General features: G+C 42.6%; 1 protein-coding gene across 1 annotated transcript in view; it reads right to left on the bottom strand.

Annotated features, from left to right (window-relative positions):
* FNDC3B (fibronectin type III domain containing 3B) overlaps positions 1 to 21,353 on the bottom strand; it is a 186,073-nt gene that overhangs the window by 60,733 nt on the left and 103,987 nt on the right. Inside the window, exons 7-8 of the mRNA XM_071438067.1 lie at positions 6,668 to 6,726; positions 550 to 707 (exon numbers count right to left, since the gene is read on the bottom strand). Of these exons, the coding sequence (XP_071294168.1) occupies positions 550 to 707; positions 6,668 to 6,726 (217 nt within the window). The remainder of the gene's footprint in view (positions 1 to 549; positions 708 to 6,667; positions 6,727 to 21,353) is intronic.

Below are 21,353 nucleotides of genomic sequence, written 5' to 3' on the forward strand. Positions count from 1 at the left end.
AGCTCAGAGGATCACTGCGAGGAGACACAGAGAAATCCCTCAGAATTTTTACTGAAGCCTGCTGAGGGCCAAGTATTTGGGTTTTTCTGGGGAGCCTCTGTAACCTACTGACTGCTCCACTCCCTCCTCTGCTCATCTAAGACACCACAAGGCAACAAAGCCCTCACATTTTTCTCGTTAGCTGAAATAACAAGATTTTACTCTTCTAAATTCTGCAAGTCCACACAAAATTAGCCCATTAGGAAGGCAGCTCTCCTGCCTGCATGGTGTACACGGAAGGTTTTGACATTTAGCATAAAAGAAAAAGTAACCTTTTCACTGGCAATGGGAGTGATGGCATTGCAGGCAGGATGTGCCATGTCCCAGGGAGGTGGGATGGGGTGGCATTTAGGGACCTTGTGACATGCACTCCACCAGACCCCTGCAAGCTCCTCTGGTGAGGAAATGTGCCTTTCTTCTGTGACTGATCGCCATACCAGGATACACCCTGAAAAGCTCAGAGAATTTACTCCTAATGAAACAAAAAAGTGTAAAAATGCTGGTTTTTACCTGTAAATGATCTTGTATTTTCCATCCCTCCCTTTATCTGATAAGGCAACCTCGTAGGTACAGGTGTAAGGCAAACTGTTGTTGTGTCTATCTGCATTGAGAAGGCCAGTGGGAGGTGACCAGGAAAGCAAAACTGTTCTTGCTTGAATATTTGTAACCTATAAAAGAACCATCAGTTAATCTGAAATCTGAGAAAAAACCACTATTCTGTCAGCATTTGCTTCTTGCTTGCATCTTCACAATCAATTTCTTTGCAAAACGGAAATTTCCGAGCTAGAGTTGAAAAGTAAAGGGTCAGAAATGATCAACAACACAAACAAAAACACAGATTCATGGCAAAAAGTGATCTGTAACAGATGAGGAATACAGAGAGAGGTTGCCCTGCAGGGAACTGGCTCGGCACTGTCTGAGCATCCAGCAAAGGATGACTCTGGAGGTACCTGCTGCTGTGGCCATTCCCAAAAGGTGTCTAAAAGTAAGTGGAACAAAGACTTTAACCCATAGATTGTTTTATCCAAAACTATTTTTCTAAAGTTTTTTTGGGGAGCTTTTTCAATGAAACTCTGATGGCTTTTTCAGTCATCCCGTTCCTTCTTGCCACTTGAAACCACAATAACTCAACAGCAAGTAGGTAGAAAAACCCTATTCAACCTGAAAATTTATGTTGGCTCAAAAGCACAAGGGAAAATCATAGTAGAAGTCCAACCTGTCAATTAAAAACTACATTGCAAATCAATCACTTTGTGCCTTGATAGAAGTACTAAGTGTGATTTCAATCACCACTGCAGGCAACAGCCCCATGGCAGAGGGGTAAGGAATTGTTTTTAATAAAACATGGAAAAAGTACCTCAAACTCCTGCACCAAACCCATTTTATCACCCCACCAGTGCCGCTGTATTCTTCTGGAGAGCCACTGGCACATCAGCTGCACACAGCCAGCAGCAGCTTCCCGGAGAGCAGCCTTGTTATCAGGCCAAGAAACAAGAATAAAAAATCCCCCCTGCCACTGTCTCAAAAGAAAAATAAATAAAAAGCAATAGCTGCACTGGCTATCTGGGAAAGGCAGCAGGTTTTCACACCAGCCTGCTGAAATGTGCCAAGGAAGCCTCAAAGTCTCCAAAGCCTTCAGAGCCCCAAATGTTCTGCCACCAACTCTCCACTTTTCATCATGAAAATAATGGTGTTTTTCCTTCTTAATTGTAGTGAATATATAAAGAATATTTTTTTAGTTAGCCTCCATATGGAGGAATCAAAGACTGAGGGTTTTATATTCTTTATTTTTCCTATGCAACAAATTTCACTGCATCTATAATTTTGACGGATTTTTGCAACACAAAGAGCAAGATGTTGTTATTTCAGAAGGTGTAACATGAATGCTGCAGGTGCTCAGTTACACATTTCCTAACTTTTGTTGAGACAAGTGAAACCCCTTACCCACAAATTACTTGGGAATGAAGTATCAGCAATCAGCTTTCAGGGACTGCTTGTTTACAAATCCAGCTTCTGGATACCTTTATATAATGGAGAATATTTACCTTCTCATGTGGAAACTCATTGCTTCCAGCTGATGAGCACTGCAACTGTTGTGTCTGATACCCATATATCAACCAGATTCTTTCTGAGCAAGTCATAAATCCATTTTTAACAGCCTGACAAGTAGGTGACACCATGAAATGTCTCATCATAAACGCCATGATCTCAAAACTTAGAGATTTTAATTTATAGCAGCACATTTAAGTGTTGCCAAAATAAGAAAACCCTTGTTGAAGCTAATGTGAAAAATAAGTTTTAAGGCAAAAAGGTTTAAGCAGCATCAAGCTTTCTTTGCAAAAAACGTGGACATGCAAATTGTTTTATGAATTTTCACAGTATTTCTTGCTTTCGTGGCATTCTCTTATCATATTTTTCTGATGCTATGAAATCAATGTTTATTTTAAAATCTTGGAGCAGTTAACCCTGATACTGGGTAAGACACCCTATAAGAATCTCGAATGATTGATGTAAGACAAGTTAAATTTTTTGAGATATACGCATATACGTATATACACACACGTATGTAAATGAAATTGGAGCAGAGACACGCAAGAGCTAAAAATTTGCATTTAAAATAATATTTTGATCAAAAAGCTGATTAACAAGATCCAAATAAATTTTAGGGTTTTTTAACAGACTATGCCAGCTCAGCCCATCAACATGCAGTTTCTTTTATTATGGAAATATGCTTGCATAATTGTTTTTCATAAATTCAGACAGACTTGGAGCTGGAGGCATGCTATGCTGCCAATGTTCTATTGAAATGTTTTTCTCTATGACTACTCCCAAGGACACACGTATATATTCCACATACGGCCAAACTCTGGCCCTCCACGAACCTCAGCAATCTGTAAAAAGTTAGGGCTTGGGTTTCTTAAAATAAGAGAAAGTATCTTGTGGGCTAACTGCTAGAAACTGTCAGACTGTTATTCTGAAGCCAGCAGAGGATAAAAGTCCAAACCCAGTTGCTAAGCTGCTGCAGCTACAGCATTAATTTCAGAGGGAAGGAGCACCCAGAGTGGCTGCTGGCTGCCTTGGAGCTCGTAGGTACACAGCAACTGCTGCTGCAGGTTTAAAAATAAACACCAGAAATGGTTAAATACCAGTCCTAGCTGCACTGAGCACACACAGCAAGCGGGGGAAAGCAAGTGAGGGGTCACTGTCTGCAAGATAAGTAAGAAAAGGCAAATCTATTCCCTCCCTGGGCTGTGCACATCAGCTGGGAATGGATTTATTTGTGTGGCTGGAGATAAAGCTATCTGCTGCTCCCTGACCAACAGGCTGATACCATATCACAGTCACCTGCCAGCATCTCCTTCCATGGCCAAAGCCACCACTTAGTTTACCAAGGAACTCCTACCTGGAGCAGGAAGCACTAGCTTTGCTATGAAAAAAGCTAAGTTAAATAAATGGGGTTATGATATGTTGAGAATAAAAAGCAGGCACTTGTAAAACAGTTCAGTATCTTTGCCTCCAACCTCTCTAACTTATCACAAATACCCTTCCAAAGGTGTAGACCTGCACCAGCCCTCTCCAGGCTGTAAGGAACAGCCCAGCTACCACCACAATGGTGGTCTTAATGGCCCTTCTGAACTTGCAGACAGAAATACCTCACCATCATTTAAAACCAGCTCATTGTTCATTAACAGTGCATTAATTCTATCTGACAAAATATAAGCAGGCAGAGCATCTCTTCCCAGGCTGGGCAGGTAAACCTTCGTGCTGCCTCTGAGTTCCCCCAGCCTGTCTCATCTGTCCCCAAAATCACTGTGCCTGCTTTGAAGAGGGCTGGCTTGGCCTTTTAGCTGAGACCTAACAAAAGCTTCTCCCACAAGGAGTTCTGTATGTCTGGTGAAAAGCAGAGTTAATTAGTTTCTGAAAACTTCTCCGTTTACACAGTAAATGCCTCCTTTCTGCTCTATCAAAACTCGGTGGTGTAAATAATTATTCCATAAAAGCCCCTGGGAAAGAATCCAACTCTTGCACCACTTCAATAAGGTTACAAGACTGATGAGTATCGGCCCTTCCCGTCTTTCAGGTAATGAAAAATGTTTCTGTACAACTTTCATTATCTTTCAAATTCCGGGTTAGCATTCACAGGCATCGTGTGGTTGGGGGCTCATTGTGTGTGTGAGAACTACACTGCAAGCAACATTCATTTACTCCCTCCAGGGCACGGCTTGAAAGGCTTGGGGGTCAAATGAATTCACACTTATTACTGGGTTGAGATTCTGCTTTTAAATTATGGCTCTAATCCTGCAATTTTAGGCAAAAACCCCCGTGATTAAATACGAGTTTCGCTGCAGAGCGAGTCAGCAGGAGCAGGCTGCCCTTGGAAAGCCAGGCTGATGTTTGAGCTGGGGTTTGACAGGGCCCTGGTGATTCCCCATGGGGGGGATGTCCCCCCAAGCCCCTTGGCTGTCACATGCAGCCATTTCACAAACCCAGAGTCAAGTTTCCCTCTCCTCACCGAGGAATTTGTTCCGTAGAATGATTACTTTGTCTGTGATAATGTGAATTAAAAACATATTTCAGTTGACACAAAACCATGGAGGATTAAAACCAAAAGGTGCTTTTTAAAATTCTGGCTGTTAAAGGGACAAAGCTCTGATTAAATTTACAGCTTGGCTGCACACTTCTCAAACATGTAACAATACCTATTATTGAAAAAAGACTTTTCATGAAGTAATAATTTTAAAATTGAGTATATTGTGTACTCAGAGAGAGGTACCTGTGTGATCCAGACACCTCCCCATCATAGCTCTCCTGCAGGAGCTGCTCACAAGGCTAAACCCTTTGGATGGCTTCATCCCTCCTTGGATGGAGAGGGCTGCCCACTTGGACAAATCAAATCCATGTGCTGCAGATACAGCATCACTCACTTGTCACTGACTCACCACTGTGCTCTTTTCCTTTACGTTGTTTTATTTTTCACTTGAATAAGATTTGCCAAGCAACATGACCAAGATGACTATTTATGCATAATATGATAGATTTCTATCAGATGTAATATTGACTGTACACACACAGAACCATTCACAGCAATGCATGATTTGTGAGGGTCCTGTGAGTTTAATTACTCACAAATGTCAAAGTTACAGAGAGAGAATAATAGATAATCTCCAACTTCACCTCAGTAAATGTCATTATTATTGAACCAGCATTTGCCATGGTTTGGATTTTTTTTAATCCCATTTTTGGCATTATTAAAGGAAAATTATTTTTGTCTATTTTTCATTTTTTGCTTATTTCTGCTTTAAGGCTCTGGTTACCATAAATTTAATTGTCCAGATCTCAGAATCCTGCAAATTGCTCTAATAGCTTCTCTTCCTACCTCTAAGGATGAAACAACACATTTTTCTTGTCAGCTCTCTGGGTTTTTGTAAAGCACCTGGCTGTGGCTATTGACCAAATGAGTAACACTCAGGTGGTCCATGGTGCTAAAACACTGACTCCCTCTGTACAACAACTCTGTGCTAAGTGCACTTTCTTCCCTTCTGAGCACCCTGAAACTCCTCAGCTCAGTATTGTCCCCTGTTTCCACACCAGTGAAGTGACTTCCCCTTGTGGACAGAGCTCAGGCTGGTGTTTGTCATCTCTGCAGGCCTGGCTTAACTTGTGGCTGGCTTAGAACCAGCTCCTGCCCATGCCAGGACACCAGCACCTACTGAGGGAGCAACTGAACATCCACACCTTTTGTATTTATTCAGAACAAAAGCATCCATCAGAACCGAGTCCAAAAGCTCAGCCTGGCTCTCCCTGAGCTCTGCCACTCCTGCAGCCCAGGCTCCCACTGCAGAATGTCTCTGGATCAGCCTCCCTCAGCTGAACCAAGTCTTCCCATGAGCTTTCCACCAGTATTTTTTATTTATTTGCTTATTTGTGCCCTATCTCTCCAGCTGGACAGAGAAAGGCCTGAGCTCTGGAGAGCACAGGAGATGGGCTGGGGGTTTTTTGGGATTTCTGTCTCCCTCTGCACCATGACAGCTTCTCCCAGTGCTGGCTGGGACCATTCATTCAGACCCACAGTGCTCCTCTGGCTTTCATCTGACACACCAAACCAGAAAAGGGATTACAACCAGATTTATTAATAACCTCACCTGACTGCAGTCACACTCAGCATTAGGGTTATTTACAGGGTGATTCAATTCCATCTTAATTTACAGGCTTTTATGCCTCAGACAAACACAGACTATGGTAATTTGCCATTGAATAATAGAATTAGCTTAATTTAATCATGATTAAAGACATAAATTGCTCATGACAAAATAAAACCCAGGGGAGAGGGGAGTAAGAGCTATGCCAGTCACCCCAGTGCATTGAGCTCCCCATTACAGTATGAATACTGGGAATTGTCCTCTGGAAACAGACAACTGGTGCAATTCTGGAGTGGGCAGAGCCCTCAAACACCCATGAGCACAAAAGATCCTTCAGATTTATACCCCAGTAAAATGAGTTAGTGGCAGCAATCTGCTAAGGGAAAAAATCAGAGGTGCTCCCCTGTGAAATCACCAGTGTGTTGTGACACAATCTACTTTTCACATTTGCTATTGTTACATTTGTGTGGCAATTTGGGATCACATACCTGTGGTTTCTCCATTCCAGAAAGAATGTCTTGAACCCTTTTTGTTTCTGAATCAAATTCTGTAAAAGAGAGAATGTGGAAAGAGGAAGAGAAATAAATTACCAAAATTAAACCAGAATTTCAGCTACATAAATAAAAACAGGGGAGGGAGACAAACAGAAATTACAACATGAGTAGCTGCAGACTGGGCTGTCCCCCTGCCCACCAGGGCTCTGGAGAGGACAAGTGTCCTTGTCCCATGCAGGGAAAACCCAGGGGAGCCACACAGGAGCCTGTCCTGAGTGCCAGCACCCACCCTGCAGCCACTTGCCCTTAAGCTGGGTAATGCCCAAGGTTCTTCTGCAGCCACCTTGCAGCTGGAGGCCATGAAGTGATGCCAGTAAATTCCAGAGCCTGAGCAGCAGCAATCCATCCTCCCTGCCTGAGCCTCCTGCCTGGCACAGCAGCTCCTGCAGGGGCTGCACAGAGGCACCCACAGAAAAGCTGCCCCTAAATTAGAGGGATAATTGTGCAGAAGAGGCCATCCTCTGAGCAGTGCAATCAGCCTTTCCCTCATCCTCCCCCCCTCAAAACAATCTTGAGGTGAAACATCAGCTCAGAGTAATGAGGTGACACAAAGCAGCTTTATTCCTTTTGGACCACAGCACACAGAGGCCTCACTTTCCACTACAGTATTCTCTAATGGAAAACCAGGAACATATTTTCCTGGATTTTTTTTTTTTCTTCTTCTTTAAAATGTTAATGTAAAAAGTTTGCTCACCAAAGCAGAAGAACATATCTCACCTAAAGCAAAATGAGCCAGACATCCTTGGCACAGGAAGCAAAAAACATTAATAAACAGGTGGGATCAGATCAACAGCTTTCACTAATGATTCCCCCAAAACCTGACCTACTTCTCCTAGCCCAAGAATGTGCCTTTATTTTTGTCTGTGACCTGCTTTAAAAAAGTAGATCTTCTTTTTACAAATTCCATGTGCTTGACTGCCAAAAACTAGAATTGGCTGAATGCTGATGGCAGAATTCCAGTGTAAATGCCCATCTTTCCCTACAAGAATGCACCTTGGTGTGGACTGGGAATGACAGATCTCCTGCTGCACACATTCCTGGATTCCTTTTAGTCTCAGCCACTTGGAAAAGAAAGGAGTAGTAATATTTCAGGAGAAGTTGAGGATAGCAAGATTGTTGTTTTTCCATAGCAGATAACCCTCAGAGTGCATTACAAAGAGCATAAACTGGCAGGATTGAGCCAGAATATGATAATATTGATTTCAAAATTTCACAGATCAACTAAAATGGCTGAGGAAAAGGCTGAGATGCTGAATCCAAGTGAAAATGTCAAAATTTGGGGTGTTTCAGAATGCAGGGCTCCTTTCAGCATCAGTAAAGAAGTTGAACTGTGCCACAAAGCCCAGAGGCAGATCTGCACAGATCTGCAGATCTGTGGAGATCCTGCAGGCTTATCTCGAAGGGATGCTAATCAGAAGCAGCTTCTGCAGCTCTGAGTGTAACAAAAAAGCTGCTACTATTTTATCAAAAGTTTCTGGTTATTATGTCACCCCTAATTACAACCCCCAGAAGCTGAGCGTGAATCACTCTCAACCCTAAATCCCAAACATGTGGACTGCATTTTCTTCCCTCTCTCTGCTTTCTAGCAAGGATCCTCTGTCACACTGAGCAGGAGAGGAAAACAAACCCTGAAGCCCAAAGAAATCTCATTTCCCTCTGCCATGAGAGGTGATTGCTCTGTACAGTAACTCCCACCCTCTGCAGGTCAGGGCTGAGGGTTCAATCTGCTCCAGGCACAGGAACTGACTCCAAGGCTTAAGGGAGGTGGGTATGCCCAGCAAATAAAAAAAAAATTAATTATTTCAATCAAACTTCTCAATGAAGTGTCCCACTCAGGGAATTTTTTACATGAGTGTCCCAATTATGCATCTTGTTCACAAAGAGAAGGGTTTGGGTACCGGACACAGAGGCCTTGGGTTATTACAGATATGTGGACATTTATGAGGGAATATGGACATTTTTGAGGTCAGTATGGACATTCATGTCACCAAGTGTTTATACAGATAAGCTGGAGGTGGAAGAAGACAATTCTTCAAAGACTTTGGGGAGAGGGAATGGGATACATATAACAAATAACGTGAAAATAAAGCAAATACTACAGGCAGAAAGCAATAAACATCCACAAGTGATGTCTGTAACAGCATCAGAGAACAGCACAGGTTGAAAGGGGACCTCAGGAGTTGTTATCAAGAATTACAGTATTTACAGTATTTCAAACACTTAGCTTCCCATTTCAAGAGCCATTAAAAAAAAAAAAATCTCAGGCTTCTATGGATGGCTGAGTTCCTTTCTGTAATAAACATGATTATTCACAGTCTCCTGAGCTAGACTAAGCTAAGGAGAGGAGAAACCTCTCCCAAATCCCTTCCTCAGTAGGGAAGTTGCTCTGACCTGCCAATCTCTGACTATCAAGCTCAACATCTTCCTTCCAAGCCAGCAAAGAGCAGAAAGCCTTCTGAAATAGAAGACAATAGAGAAGGAAAGAAACCATCTGATATGTTCTATCTGATAACACAGAGCTGCTGGAAAGCCTTTCCTCGTGGCTCTCTGTTGTCACTCAGCAGCCACCAAGGACTATATTCTAAATTAGCTCACTGGAGCATTTAGGGACAAGGAGCATCTGCTGGACATCCCAGATGCAGTGGTGGAAAAGTGGGCAAGAACAGCAGCAAGAAACGGGCAAGTCTTGATGTAAAACAGGCGAGTCAGGTTCAAAAAAATTACCTAGAACTGCTCAGGAAAGGTGGTGGGTGGCTGAGCATGACTCACCTACCTGGGACTCATTGTCCCTGAATAACAGACAGTGGATTTGCATTTCAGTCTTTGTCCCTTCCTCTTCCTCAGCTGATTGAGCAGTGAGTATCTGACAGGCAGACAGAAAATCTGTATGGCAACCCCCAAAGGCTGGGGCTGGCAGCAGGAGCTGCTTTCCTCCCTTGCCACAGGGAACAGGAGCTCAGCCACGTCAAGAAGAGCCCAACCAACACTTCAGGTCATTGTCCCATTTTAGCTTTTCCTCTCAACATCTGTTCCCCACATCTGTCATGGCAAAACTCTTCCTCCTAGGAGGAAGCTGGGGGTGGGGATGAACTCCTTGTGAGTGCTCCACGGGGTCCTCTGAGGGACAGTACAAAAAAATCTGAGTTACCCTGCTAATCTCACTGTCTGAGAGACATTATAGCACTCCCAGCATTAGGTTCTAATTCCCAGGCTGTGGGTTCTTTGGATCCAGTGTTTCAGACTAATCTTTTATTGCAGAAAAGCCAGCTGAAAGACCTGGACCACATCAAGTTCCTCTCTTTTTTTCAGAGTTTTGAATCATAAACAAAACTCTATAGATACAACCAGGAGTAAATGCCCCTAAAATCTAAACACTTTCTCAGCAGCTGTTTGGTGCTAACAGGGTTTCAGTGTCAAGCCTTGCTGAACTAAAGCCTTTTATTCTATGCTTCTGTTAGTCTGTGTCTATGTTCCTTTCTGCACGTACAGCACAAATATAATTTTCAGACCTTTCCAACCATACTTTTAAACACCAAGCCCAGCTTTAAAAAAACAGGGGGAAAAAGTCAGTTCAAGGTAAGTTTGAAGTTTCCATCAATAGTTTACATGTTTGCATGAACAGCAGCTGTGTATGTAAATGGTTTGAAATAGCTAAAAGCTCTAAACTAATTAAGATTTTCCCATTGCAAATACACATTTTAGGTTTGTTCTGCATTCTTTCCTTCGAAGAGAGGAAAAGGTCCAGCTCAAGACTTAGCTTCTGGCCACAGAAAGTATTTACTGTTTCAACAGCCTTTCCATTCCAAGGGAATGACATCAGCACCAGCACTTTGCAAACTCTGAGTCTAATTCTCAAGCAGAGCTCCATGCTCACAGATATGCCAGTCATAACATGACATGCTTTCTCAGAATTTGTTCCAGATTTATCGGGGCTGTGACCGGCTTCAGCGCCGGGAAGGATCTTTCATCAGTCACGTACAGCACAACCTACAGCCCCCGAGAAAATGAGCTCTTCAAACACAGCCCAGCTCCTCTGTGAGCTGCCTGCCCGTGTCAAAGCTTAAGACACCAAGAAGAACACATCCAGACTTTCAGGGAATTGCAGAAATGGAAGTTAATAAGCTCCTTTGCACAAGAACAAACCTAACGCTGCAGATGTCACGCAGCAGCTGAGTCACAGGAGCAGAGGGGATGTGACACAGCCACAGAGTCCATCCTCCTACACTGAGGCATGATCATCTACACCCAAACCACTTCTCTGAGATGAGAATTAAATAAATTAAATAAATGACCTCCTGCCCCATGATCACGGTCATCTCCAAACTTCTCAGATAGGAGAACTACCACAGCATCTAACTCCTCATCTCAGGGAAGATTATCTCAGCTCTCCCTGCTGCATCTGAAACTTATTCCTTCTTTCCTGCACATCTGCCCCAGGAGAGCTCATCACCCCTTCCTTTGCTGCCACCTTTTACATACTTGCAGGAATTTCTTCCTTTAACAAAACAAGCTCATTTCTCCATACCTGTCCATAAGAGACCCCACCTGCTGCTGTCCCCTGTTTTTTTAAATTAGTTTCCATCCTTCGGAGGATGTGGCACATCCCTGCCCAGCTGAGGTCCTGGCAGCACCAGAACTAAGGACCCATTTACAGAGCTTGCTTAGAAGTTTACTCTTCTCTTTGTCTACAGAATAACTTGATTATTGTGGTTTGTAATCTCCTATTCCTTCCAGAATTAAAAAAAAATAATTAAAAATTAAAATACCTAAACCACCTAATTAAAAAAACCAGCAGGTCTGAGAACAACTAGCTGCAGTGCAGTAGATGGCTCTTGCCTTGATCAAACTTTTTCTTTGAAGGCCATTACAGAGCTCTCCTCCTGTCTGGTCATCATTCCCTGACCCATCAAGCACTCTCAACCCCATCAGAGCCTGATATGGACTCTAATTTAATAAGCCTCAATCCTTATTCCATCCTTCAAGCCCTTAATGAAAATATTGAATAAAATTAGAGCTAGGACAAATTCCTGCCTAATCCAGTTTGGTGCAGCTCTCCAGTCTGTCAGGGAGGCAGCCCAGGACAGGGCAGGGTCAGGGATGAACAGCCAGGCTGCAGATGTGACATGGGAAGGGCAAATCCAGTGTCACACTGAGCACACAGGGCTTTAAAAAACTCTTCCCAGCTGGACAGAACAGGGAGCCCTTCAGAGTAAAAAACTTGTGAAAAAAACAAAAAAAAATTCTATTCAAAACAGTCAATGTGAACTATAATACACCAAGGAAGATTATTAATTAAGCCTGGATGAGATTTCTAAATGTTAAATATTTCAAATTTCTGTTCATTACATGAAAGCTAATAAAAAACATCAATGATAATACACAACTATGGCTCCCCAGACAAAGGTAGAGAGATTGATGTTATCCAACTTTAGATACAATTGTTAAACCGTGTTCTAATTCTTTAAAAATTGCCATGCATGAGTGTATCACAACTTTCCCATTTCTAAGTGACTTCCCACTGTTGCTATCTGATTTCTCCTGCTAACATACATTTATTAATGTCTAGGAGCTTATCCTTCATTATTTATCCTTAAAGCCCAAACTATATATACAAAGCAAAAAAAAAAAAAAAAAAAAAGAAAGAAAGAAAGAAAAAAAAACCAAAAAAGGGCAAAAACCCCCACACAACAACAAGAAGGCACATTTTCAGATCTAAAATCAGAAAAAATCAAATCTCTAGTCATCCTGATTCACTGATTCAATAAATCAAAGGATGACTGAAGTGCTTTGCCTCTGTGATTTAGGCAGGAATTTAATCCCACACTTGAGAGATGTCCTGGCCACAGTCCATATCTATTGAACTGCTAGTTTCACCTGGACTGCTTCAGTATCCTATTGTCCACGGGACAGGATATTCCAAAATACCTGGAGTGCAAATCCACAGCTCATCCTTCTCTAACCAAAGGCACTTCCTATCACATGGATCAGGATCAGATGTGGGAGCATTCAGATGTACATAGTGAAGTCACCTGGGCTAAAAAGCATTTTAAAAATAAATGTAAGGGCATCTGATCCTCCCTGCCCCCCCCTTATTGTTTGGATCTGTTTTTCATTGGGATGGAGGAAGGAAAATAAGATCAGTAGCAAGCAGCAAGGGAAATAAAAGGCTGGATGCAAGGGACAAATGGAGGGTAAGTGACACGTTGCGTTTGTTTTTCTCTGCTTCTTCGCTGCTACTGCTGGAAGACAGCAAAAACAACTCCTACTTTACTGGCTGGAGATCTGAGTGAATTCCTACTGTGAACAGGCAGTTGGTCCATTAGAAGGCAGAAAAGGCTTTCTTAGTAAAATACAGCAGCCCCCCATGTCCATCACGTCCATGTGCCATGGTGAGCGAGCGCTTTGTACATCTCCCAAAGCAGATAACACAGGCAGGGCACTGGGGATGGCTGCAGCTGGCTGGGCTTGAAGGAACACCAAACCAAACAATGACATAACCCACAGAAACAGAGGCAGCCCAAGCTGAATCTGCTGGAACAACAAACCACTTACACACAGGACCTCCTCTTGGAGCGCTCTCTTTTCATCATTTCGACCTGCTTTAGCTTATTTTCTCTGTCAAAATATTTTTTTCTTTTTAGTTTCAGCAGCTTCCCTTTTGCTATGCTGTTAAAGCAGCTGGCACCCTATGTGGGGTTGGGAAGACAATAAAAGCTTTGCAGATAAACCAAGCAGTGCCCATCCCTCCAACTTTTGGTCAAGTATTTGACAAAGAGACTGAAAGTCCCTCCTAAAACTTTCCTGGAGCTCCTGACTCCCACTTTCCAGGTAGAAGGGTGATGTTTTGTTCTCACTTATACTTGGCCACTACAACCTTTTCCCAGGAACAATGATGCTCTTCGCACTCCTCAGAGTTTTGTACAATAGTTGGGATGCATGGAATTTCCTTGTGCTTAATTCCTTCCATTTATTCCTGTGCTGCTTCATGGTTTGTCCCTCTCATTTCTCCTCATTCCCTGTGACTGCCAGTCCAGCCTTTGCCACACTAAAGGGTTGTTCTCCAGGCTGAGAAACCCAGTGGTCACTCAGGAAGGGCTGTAACTTCTGCAGAGCTGCACCCTGCTGCCAGCAGCACCCCAGGCTGCCCCAGGTGACAAGGCCAGAAAAACTCCACAGGCTTCCTCAGTTCAAACAGGAGCAGGGGATGGTCAGCAGCATGGCTGAGATTCCCATGCTTCTTAAAATGTGAAACTGGCTCAAAAGGCTGTCTGACACCAGCCATGAAATTACAGCACCTGGCATTTACAGAGAGATTTCCCCTCCAAAAGGTTCCCTTCAGCCCTGGCACCTGTCACAGCCAGGCAAAGCAGGAGCCTGAGCATCATGAACACACAGCAGAGGAGGCTCACAACTCCTCCTTGCACTGACAAAAAGCACAAGTCTGACAGCACCAAGGATTGGTCTCCTCTTCCCAGCTGAGGCACTGAGAGCTCCTCTGCATCCCACCACAGGTGTGGCTTTGTCACTGCTGAGTGTCCCTGCTGGGGCAGAGCTGAGCCCTGCCCCCTCCAAGAACTGAGATGGAGAGCACAGTCCCTAATGAACACAGAGTGACAAGTCTCCAGTGAGCCATTTTAAAGTCCTTTTAAAATCCTGCGTCTGCTGCTCCATGCCAGTGAGGAAATATTTTTCTCTGAAATACCATCCCCAGTCTAGGGGGACAATGGCACCAGTATTGAACACAAAACAAAACCTACTTCTTCTTGATGTTCAAAAATATGACCATAGGCAATTCTGGCCATAAAACCCTTTGCTAATCTGCCCATTACACAATAAGAGCATTTTCCTGATCAAACACAAAACTAGCAAAATAACCTGCAGAACTGCATATTTGCACAGAAAAACAATCACACAGCACAGCCAAAACAGACTCCATAGGAGTTCCAAACTTGCTGGGGATTAAACAGAGCTCCTCAGCCAAAATTAACAACTTCCTTGGCAGTGAACCTCATAAAGCCACTGAGTTTGCTACAACAATAGGAAGGCAGCAGAGCACTTCCCCAGTGCAGAGGCACAGCAGAACCCAACATGAACTAAAAAAAATTTAAGAAAATAACTGCAGGCCAAATTTTGCCCTCAGTCACAAATCCTCAACCTTGCTTGAATCAAAGAAGAAATGCCTTCTTTAGATTTCATGTGGTCTTTGGGATGCTGGGCTTTGGGATCCCGAAGTGCTTTGGGATGCTGGGTTTGAGCAATAACCACTATTTCAGTCTCAGGAACAGAGTCAGAGCAAAGCAAGCTATTCATCCTCTGAGAAAGTAAGCAGGGAAAATTTGCCCTAAAACTGGATAAAAGTAGAAAGTGTGTAATCTTTTACTGTTCTTGATTTTTGTCTAAGCATTTACATTAAAACAGAAATTTTATTTCTATGCACTACTTACGCATCTTTAAAAGATGTTAGATTCCACAGGAAAAAAAGAAAAAGTTTGGGCTTTTTTTTTTTTTAATAGAACCATTCCAAATCATGGTGCTAGAAAGGCAAAGATTTTTCATGAAGCCTGCACTGGGATTTTTCAGTGGCAACCTACTGAGGTGCTGCAGTTGGAACATTCTTTAAATGAACCCCAATCTAAGCTCTTCTGTCACCAATGTAAATTACTGACCTTTTTTTCCAGGTGAAAAGTATGGTACAATGAAATTGCAATGAGTGGTGGAAGAGCTCACAGTAATCCCAGAAACCAAATAACATCTCTTTCTTTCCACTCAGCCCAGGCACCACAGCTCAGAGATGGGGGAAGGCAAAGAGCTTCCCCTCCCTTCTTTAAATCAACCCAAACACCTCCAGATTGACAGCAGAACAGAAATAAATTATCTTCCTCATGACAGATGACAATCAACTGACTCAAGCAATCCCAGCCTAAATTGTTTTGCAGTCATGTCTGAAGGATGAACTATGACTATATGAGCTAGAAGGATATTAAACAGAACGTTTAATAAAGACCGGGGGCTAAATTTATAAAATGCAGAAGTCAAAAAGGCTGATGTAATCTTATCTGTGCCCTCTCATGCCTGAGATGGGAAGAATGAGTTCAAGAATGTTTAAAAAACCTGATCTATAATGTCTGTACCAACTTCCTACTAGTGAGCTGAAAGAAGTGCATGGGCAATTAGCAGTCCTATGTGGGACAAGGCCAAAATGTGATCTTGGATATTGGCACAACCAGTTGCACCACTAAGTAGCCTTCCAAATATTTAAAATATTTCACAGAAACATCCACCTGATTACTGCTTGCTGGGGAGGATTCAACAAAGCTACAGGAATTTCAGCTCATTCTGGATTTCATTGCTGAGATGAAATTCAGGGACAAGTCACATGAATCGCAGTAAATCAAAGCAGCTGCTTCTAAGCACAGCTCCTTAGAGGGGAAAAGAAAAACAAAACAAAAAAACAACACCAAAACCAAACTCAAGCTTCAGGACAACATCTTTTATAAGAAACCTTGGAGAAAACTGAAATGGCTCCTTCATTTTAGAACAGTTTAAACTTTCTGTTAACTGCAACACTCAAAGCATCACCCTGCACTAAGATTCCTCCTCCCCTTAAAAGCAAATATACTGAAGGTCACAAAAACTTCAGAAATCAAATTCCACCCTTCCTCAGAAAAGGAGGAGGAACCGATGGGGTTTGAAGCACAGCCTAAGAGACTTCAGTAAATAAATCCCATTAACTTCAGGGGGACATGAAATTTCATTTCACCACCTTTGCAAATCCAGCTGGAAACACAGACAGACATTGTTCAGAACATCTGGCTATACAAATAAGTGTTGTTCATTAAATCATTAGACTTAAACACGTTTTGTTTTTTATAGTCTGGAGGGAGGAAATGTTCTACCTCTTCCCTATAAATACCCTCTCCCTTTTGGCTCCATGTCCCAGATATTGCCAAATAAGGGAAACACAGTTCCCTTCCTTTGTCGGTGGTCCATGTTATCTCCTCCTAACTGGTGAGGATACACTGCTTATCTTGCTCTGAAGCTCTCAGATCTTGGTGTAACTCTTCTCCCCATCACAGGCATTTAATCAGTGAGCATTTAAGCAGGATGAAAATGTACTTTGTACAATTTTTTTTTTTTTTCTGTTGGGTGGGTATCCATAAATTATGTAAACTCCTAGGAAAAAGGTTCAGATTACAGTCTTCTGTATTTGACTGTCAGTTGCAGCAGAAGCTGCAAATTCCTGAGATAATATGAAGATCCTCTGGGGGAAGAGGTTGTGCCTTACATCATTCAGCACTGACTTCCTGATAAATGATGGAGCAGACAGTTTAGCCAGCTCGCCCTGCCAAGGAGATCCTGCTGGCAAAACGAGGCAAGGGAGGGATAAAGCAGATGGGAATAAAAATACGAGAGTCTACAGAAACTGATCAGGATTGGGAAAAACAGCTTTGAGGTAAAACACCAGCCACTGCCAAAAGGGTTTATGAGCCCTAATAAGGTCAAACACGAGCCCTGGAGCCAGATTCCCTCACTCTTTACTAGATATGCCCTACATGTTCCTCAGTGGACTTTGAGCTGTGTTTCCTGTAGCTGGCACACTTAGGAAGATTAGGGAGCTTCTAATGAGATTTATTTTGTCAAAGCTGCTGTGATGAGACTGAAAAGTGTAACCAGAACTGTGGTGACCCATTCTGCCCCATGGATGGCTCAGAGCCATGGATGCCCAGACCACCAGCTCTCAGAGCACCTCATAACCATGCTGGATCATTTGTATCCACACTGCCCTGGTGTTCTTTTGCATTTTCAGGTGCAAGAAGTCTGAACAAAACCAAGTTTGAGGCATTTCCATTCGCCTTTAAAAACAGCTGACACTGAAGATGGGAGAATATTGTGCAATTAAATTAGGAGATGCTCCCATTTAGCTGATGAAGAGAATCCCTTATCTACAACTTCTGGTGCCAAAGTTATGAAGCTGGTTCTTTAGTCTTTCAAGATAAGTGCATAAAAATAGAGTGTATCTCCTCCCACCCTGTGTCAGCCCTTCCCAGCTTGCAGAGCTCTGTGCTGTGAAAGAAGGGAGGACTGCCATGGCATTCAGGCTTCCCATAAACTTTGGGTTTGTTCCTGCAGGATGGATACAGCAGGAGAATACCTCCCTGTTTGTGACAGGTCAAATGCAGGCAAGATTTCACAGGCTGGCAAATTCCTGGAAATTATCTGCACACAGGCAACTTCTGGGAAAGAGTTGGTCAACAATGCCTGAGAAGGAAGAACCCCCAGGCAGCTCAAAGCAGAACACTGCTGGGTTTGGAACTGGGCAAAGCTATGGCAGAGGCAGGGAGGGCACTGGGCATGGACTTGCTTTCCAGCACCATCTGTGATATTTAGCTTTTACCCTTCTCCATCAAAGCCCCCATGATTTAAGTTAAGCTTCAAGACAGCAGAGGAAACAGATTTGTTTCTCTCCCTCAACAGAGTGTATTTCAGTGATGCTGGATAAACATTTCAGCCATTCTTTCTGCTGAAGAAAAGTCACAAATTAAGCCTGATCTGGATAAATTCTTGCAGGCACAGAGAACTTGGGAATGTACTCTACCTGAACCCTGCAATATGTTTCTAATACAGCCATCAGTCTATATAAAGCTCACTTAAGTGGTTACTTCATGTGACTATTAGGCAAAAATATTATTTGGTGAGAATCTGTGTGGCCCAGCTAATGGAGCTCAAGCTGGTACACCATGGTGTATCTGACACTCATAATCACTTTGTTTACTGCCTGAACAAGCACTTCACAGCCCATTATTTTAGAGAAAATACCAAAGATAAAGACTGTTGAAGAAGCAGGCATATTTCCAAATAGAAACAAACAAAAGCACAAGCTCAGCCATGATGTGGGAGATAAGGTCAAGGCACGAGAATATCACATTGGAAATTCTGGGTGTCACAAATGAACACTGGTTTCTCAAGTTCAGACTGTGCCCTAATTAATGCATCCTATTTCCTCTCATGCATTAAAACTTACAGGAAAACAGCACACAAAATCTATTTCTAATGAGATATAAGTCTGAAGAATTCAGACAAGTAGTATTAATGGCTAAAACTTAAAAAAATGCAGTAGGAACAGTAACACCATTTAGAGTTCATGTTTGATGCTGATCTATCCTCTCAAGATTCCACACGTCTCTGGTTCTACTAAATATTATGTTTCATGTTGCATTATTTGGTATAATACTAAAATTCACTCAACCTGACAGATGTATTTTACTCTTCTGTGTGTTTTTTTTCAGTGCTATTAATAAAAACACGGTGTCAGTTTTGACAGATTGTTTTCAGGAGACAATCTTATTGAAACTCCTTATTTTATAGAAGCAGGTACATTTAGGGACACCAGAGAAGAGAAGCTGCATTTAACATAGGGATGTTTTGTGTAGCAGCAGAAAAAACATTTATCATAAATGTTGTCTGCAGAATATTTCTATACTGGTATAACAAATGGCTATTAGCATGTACCAAATCATCAGTTCCCAGCTAAAAGAAAATAAAATTTACATGTAATGCCAGGGTTTCTCAGCCTTTTTGCTTACATGGACCAAAAGTGATCAAACTACTCTTCTAAGCTTTTAAATCTAGAGGATATACAAGCACAGATAAATGTATGACTCAATAAGCAAAATGGATTCAGGACCAAAATAGAAAAGAATTGACAGGATCTAGAATGAGTAAGAAGAGGAACTTCGCCTTGTTCCTGTCTGCACTGAATCACAGCTCCTACAATTTACCTTTAATTCACAGGCTCTGGATTAAAACAACAACTTGATACAGTTAAAAAAAAATAGGAAAAAAACCACACTTTTTCCTAAGTATACTTAAATGTTACATGGGAGATTGAGAGACAACAGGATGGGGCTGTACCAAGAACGCCTCAGCTCTGGCTTTTCATCCCTCACCCACTCTTGCAGAGCACATCCCTCCACATTCAGGGATACCTGAGGGTACTTCTTCACCTCACAACACCTGCTTTGCCAAGTTAAGTACTTACTTCAAAATGTTTTCAAATTAAAACCACCATTGTCAGGAAGTGCTCTTGCCAAGCCCATTTTCTGTGTATTCCCAATGCATTGCCCTCAAAGAAATGAGCACACAGAGCTACCCACCCACATCTCCTGAGAAACTTGGAGCAGCAGGAATTTGAAGCCGTGGTTTTCACCTTTCAGAGTAGCTGGAGACTGCTTCAGTGCACAAAATCAGGAGGAAAGGTGTTGCTTTCCTCTTTCCACAAGAGGAAAGCAACACCTCTGAGGCTTGTACACAGTGGAAGTTTATGATCTGTCAATAGTCTGCAGCAGCTCTTTGAACTATCAATTGATTCTCATGCTTTTTCCTCCCTTCTCCACATGTAAAGCACATCAATGCCACAGAGCAGTGAAGTGCACACCAAACTCAGTGTTCCCCACTGGGAAAGCAAATGTGCTTTTCAAAACTGAGTGAGATGAGTTCACAGACAACAGGGCAGAGAGAGGGCACCAAAGGACTGGGCAGGACTTGACCCTCCCTGGTGCCTGCCAGGTCTGGGTGCTGCTGGAGGGGCCAGGAGCAGCATGTGGGACGTGTTCAAGCTTGCAGGCTCCTTCCTCAGCATCATCTTCATCACGCTCCTGGGCTAGAAGGGCTGATCTGAAGCCAGATCTTCTCAAATGAGGACAAATCCTTGCTTAGGAACACTTCCACAGTGGCACACAGCAGCCTGGAGGCAGCTCCCTGCCCAGGCTGGTCAGTTTGTCCTGGCACCCAGCTCCCACCCAGCTCCTGCACAGGATGCACACAACAATCCATTGCCCACTTCCCACTTTTACCCACTTCAAGTGGTTTACTTTCAGCTGCCTCAAGCTCTTCAAACTTCAAAAAGGATTTTAAAAAAAAAAAAAAGATTTTATCTCATTTGAACAGAGAAAAAAAAAAAAAAAAGATGCTTTATAAGGAAATAGGCAAAAGCATTGTCAGAATGCTCAAAACTGCTTATGTTCCCACAGTACTTGCAGCCACACACAGAACTTCTTGAACTACCAGATCACTGCATGGCCAAGAAGGGAGCCACTGAGTGCACGAGAAGGAAGTGACTCAGACTGAAATTCATAAAGGACAGCATGAATGGGACAGGATTTCCGCTTACAGCTCTTTTTACATGGCAAGGCTCCTTTACTAAAAAAAAAAAACAAAAAACCACAAAAAACCCAACCCTGCTCCCTCCTGTCCCATTCAGTTTTTAAACAGCTCTGTGGAAAAGCTCCAATATGGATTTTAAATCAGAATCCCAGTATCATATCTCCAAGCCCTCTACCTGTACAAAATACCATCCATCATCCTACAAGAAACAGAAGAATTGCTTAATTTTCAGTCAATTATAAGCAATCAGTTTCCTTTCTTTTTTGCCTTAAAACAGCCTATTTCCAACATAACTAGAAATCTTTATTTACAAGTGCACCACCCAACACAGCATGATGCAGTCAATGGAAAAGGTCAGAATTGCACTTATATCCCCAATCTAAAACCATACATTTCCTAGTAAAAAGAGGATGCTGCTGTTACAGAACCACCCTGGGATAAGGGTGCATTATAGAAA

The sequence above is a fragment of the Agelaius tricolor genome, unplaced genomic scaffold, assembly GCF_023055355.1.
Source record: "Agelaius tricolor isolate 1412-34295 unplaced genomic scaffold, bAgeTri1.0.p SCAF_12, whole genome shotgun sequence".
Taxonomy (NCBI): Eukaryota; Metazoa; Chordata; class Aves; order Passeriformes; family Icteridae; genus Agelaius; species Agelaius tricolor.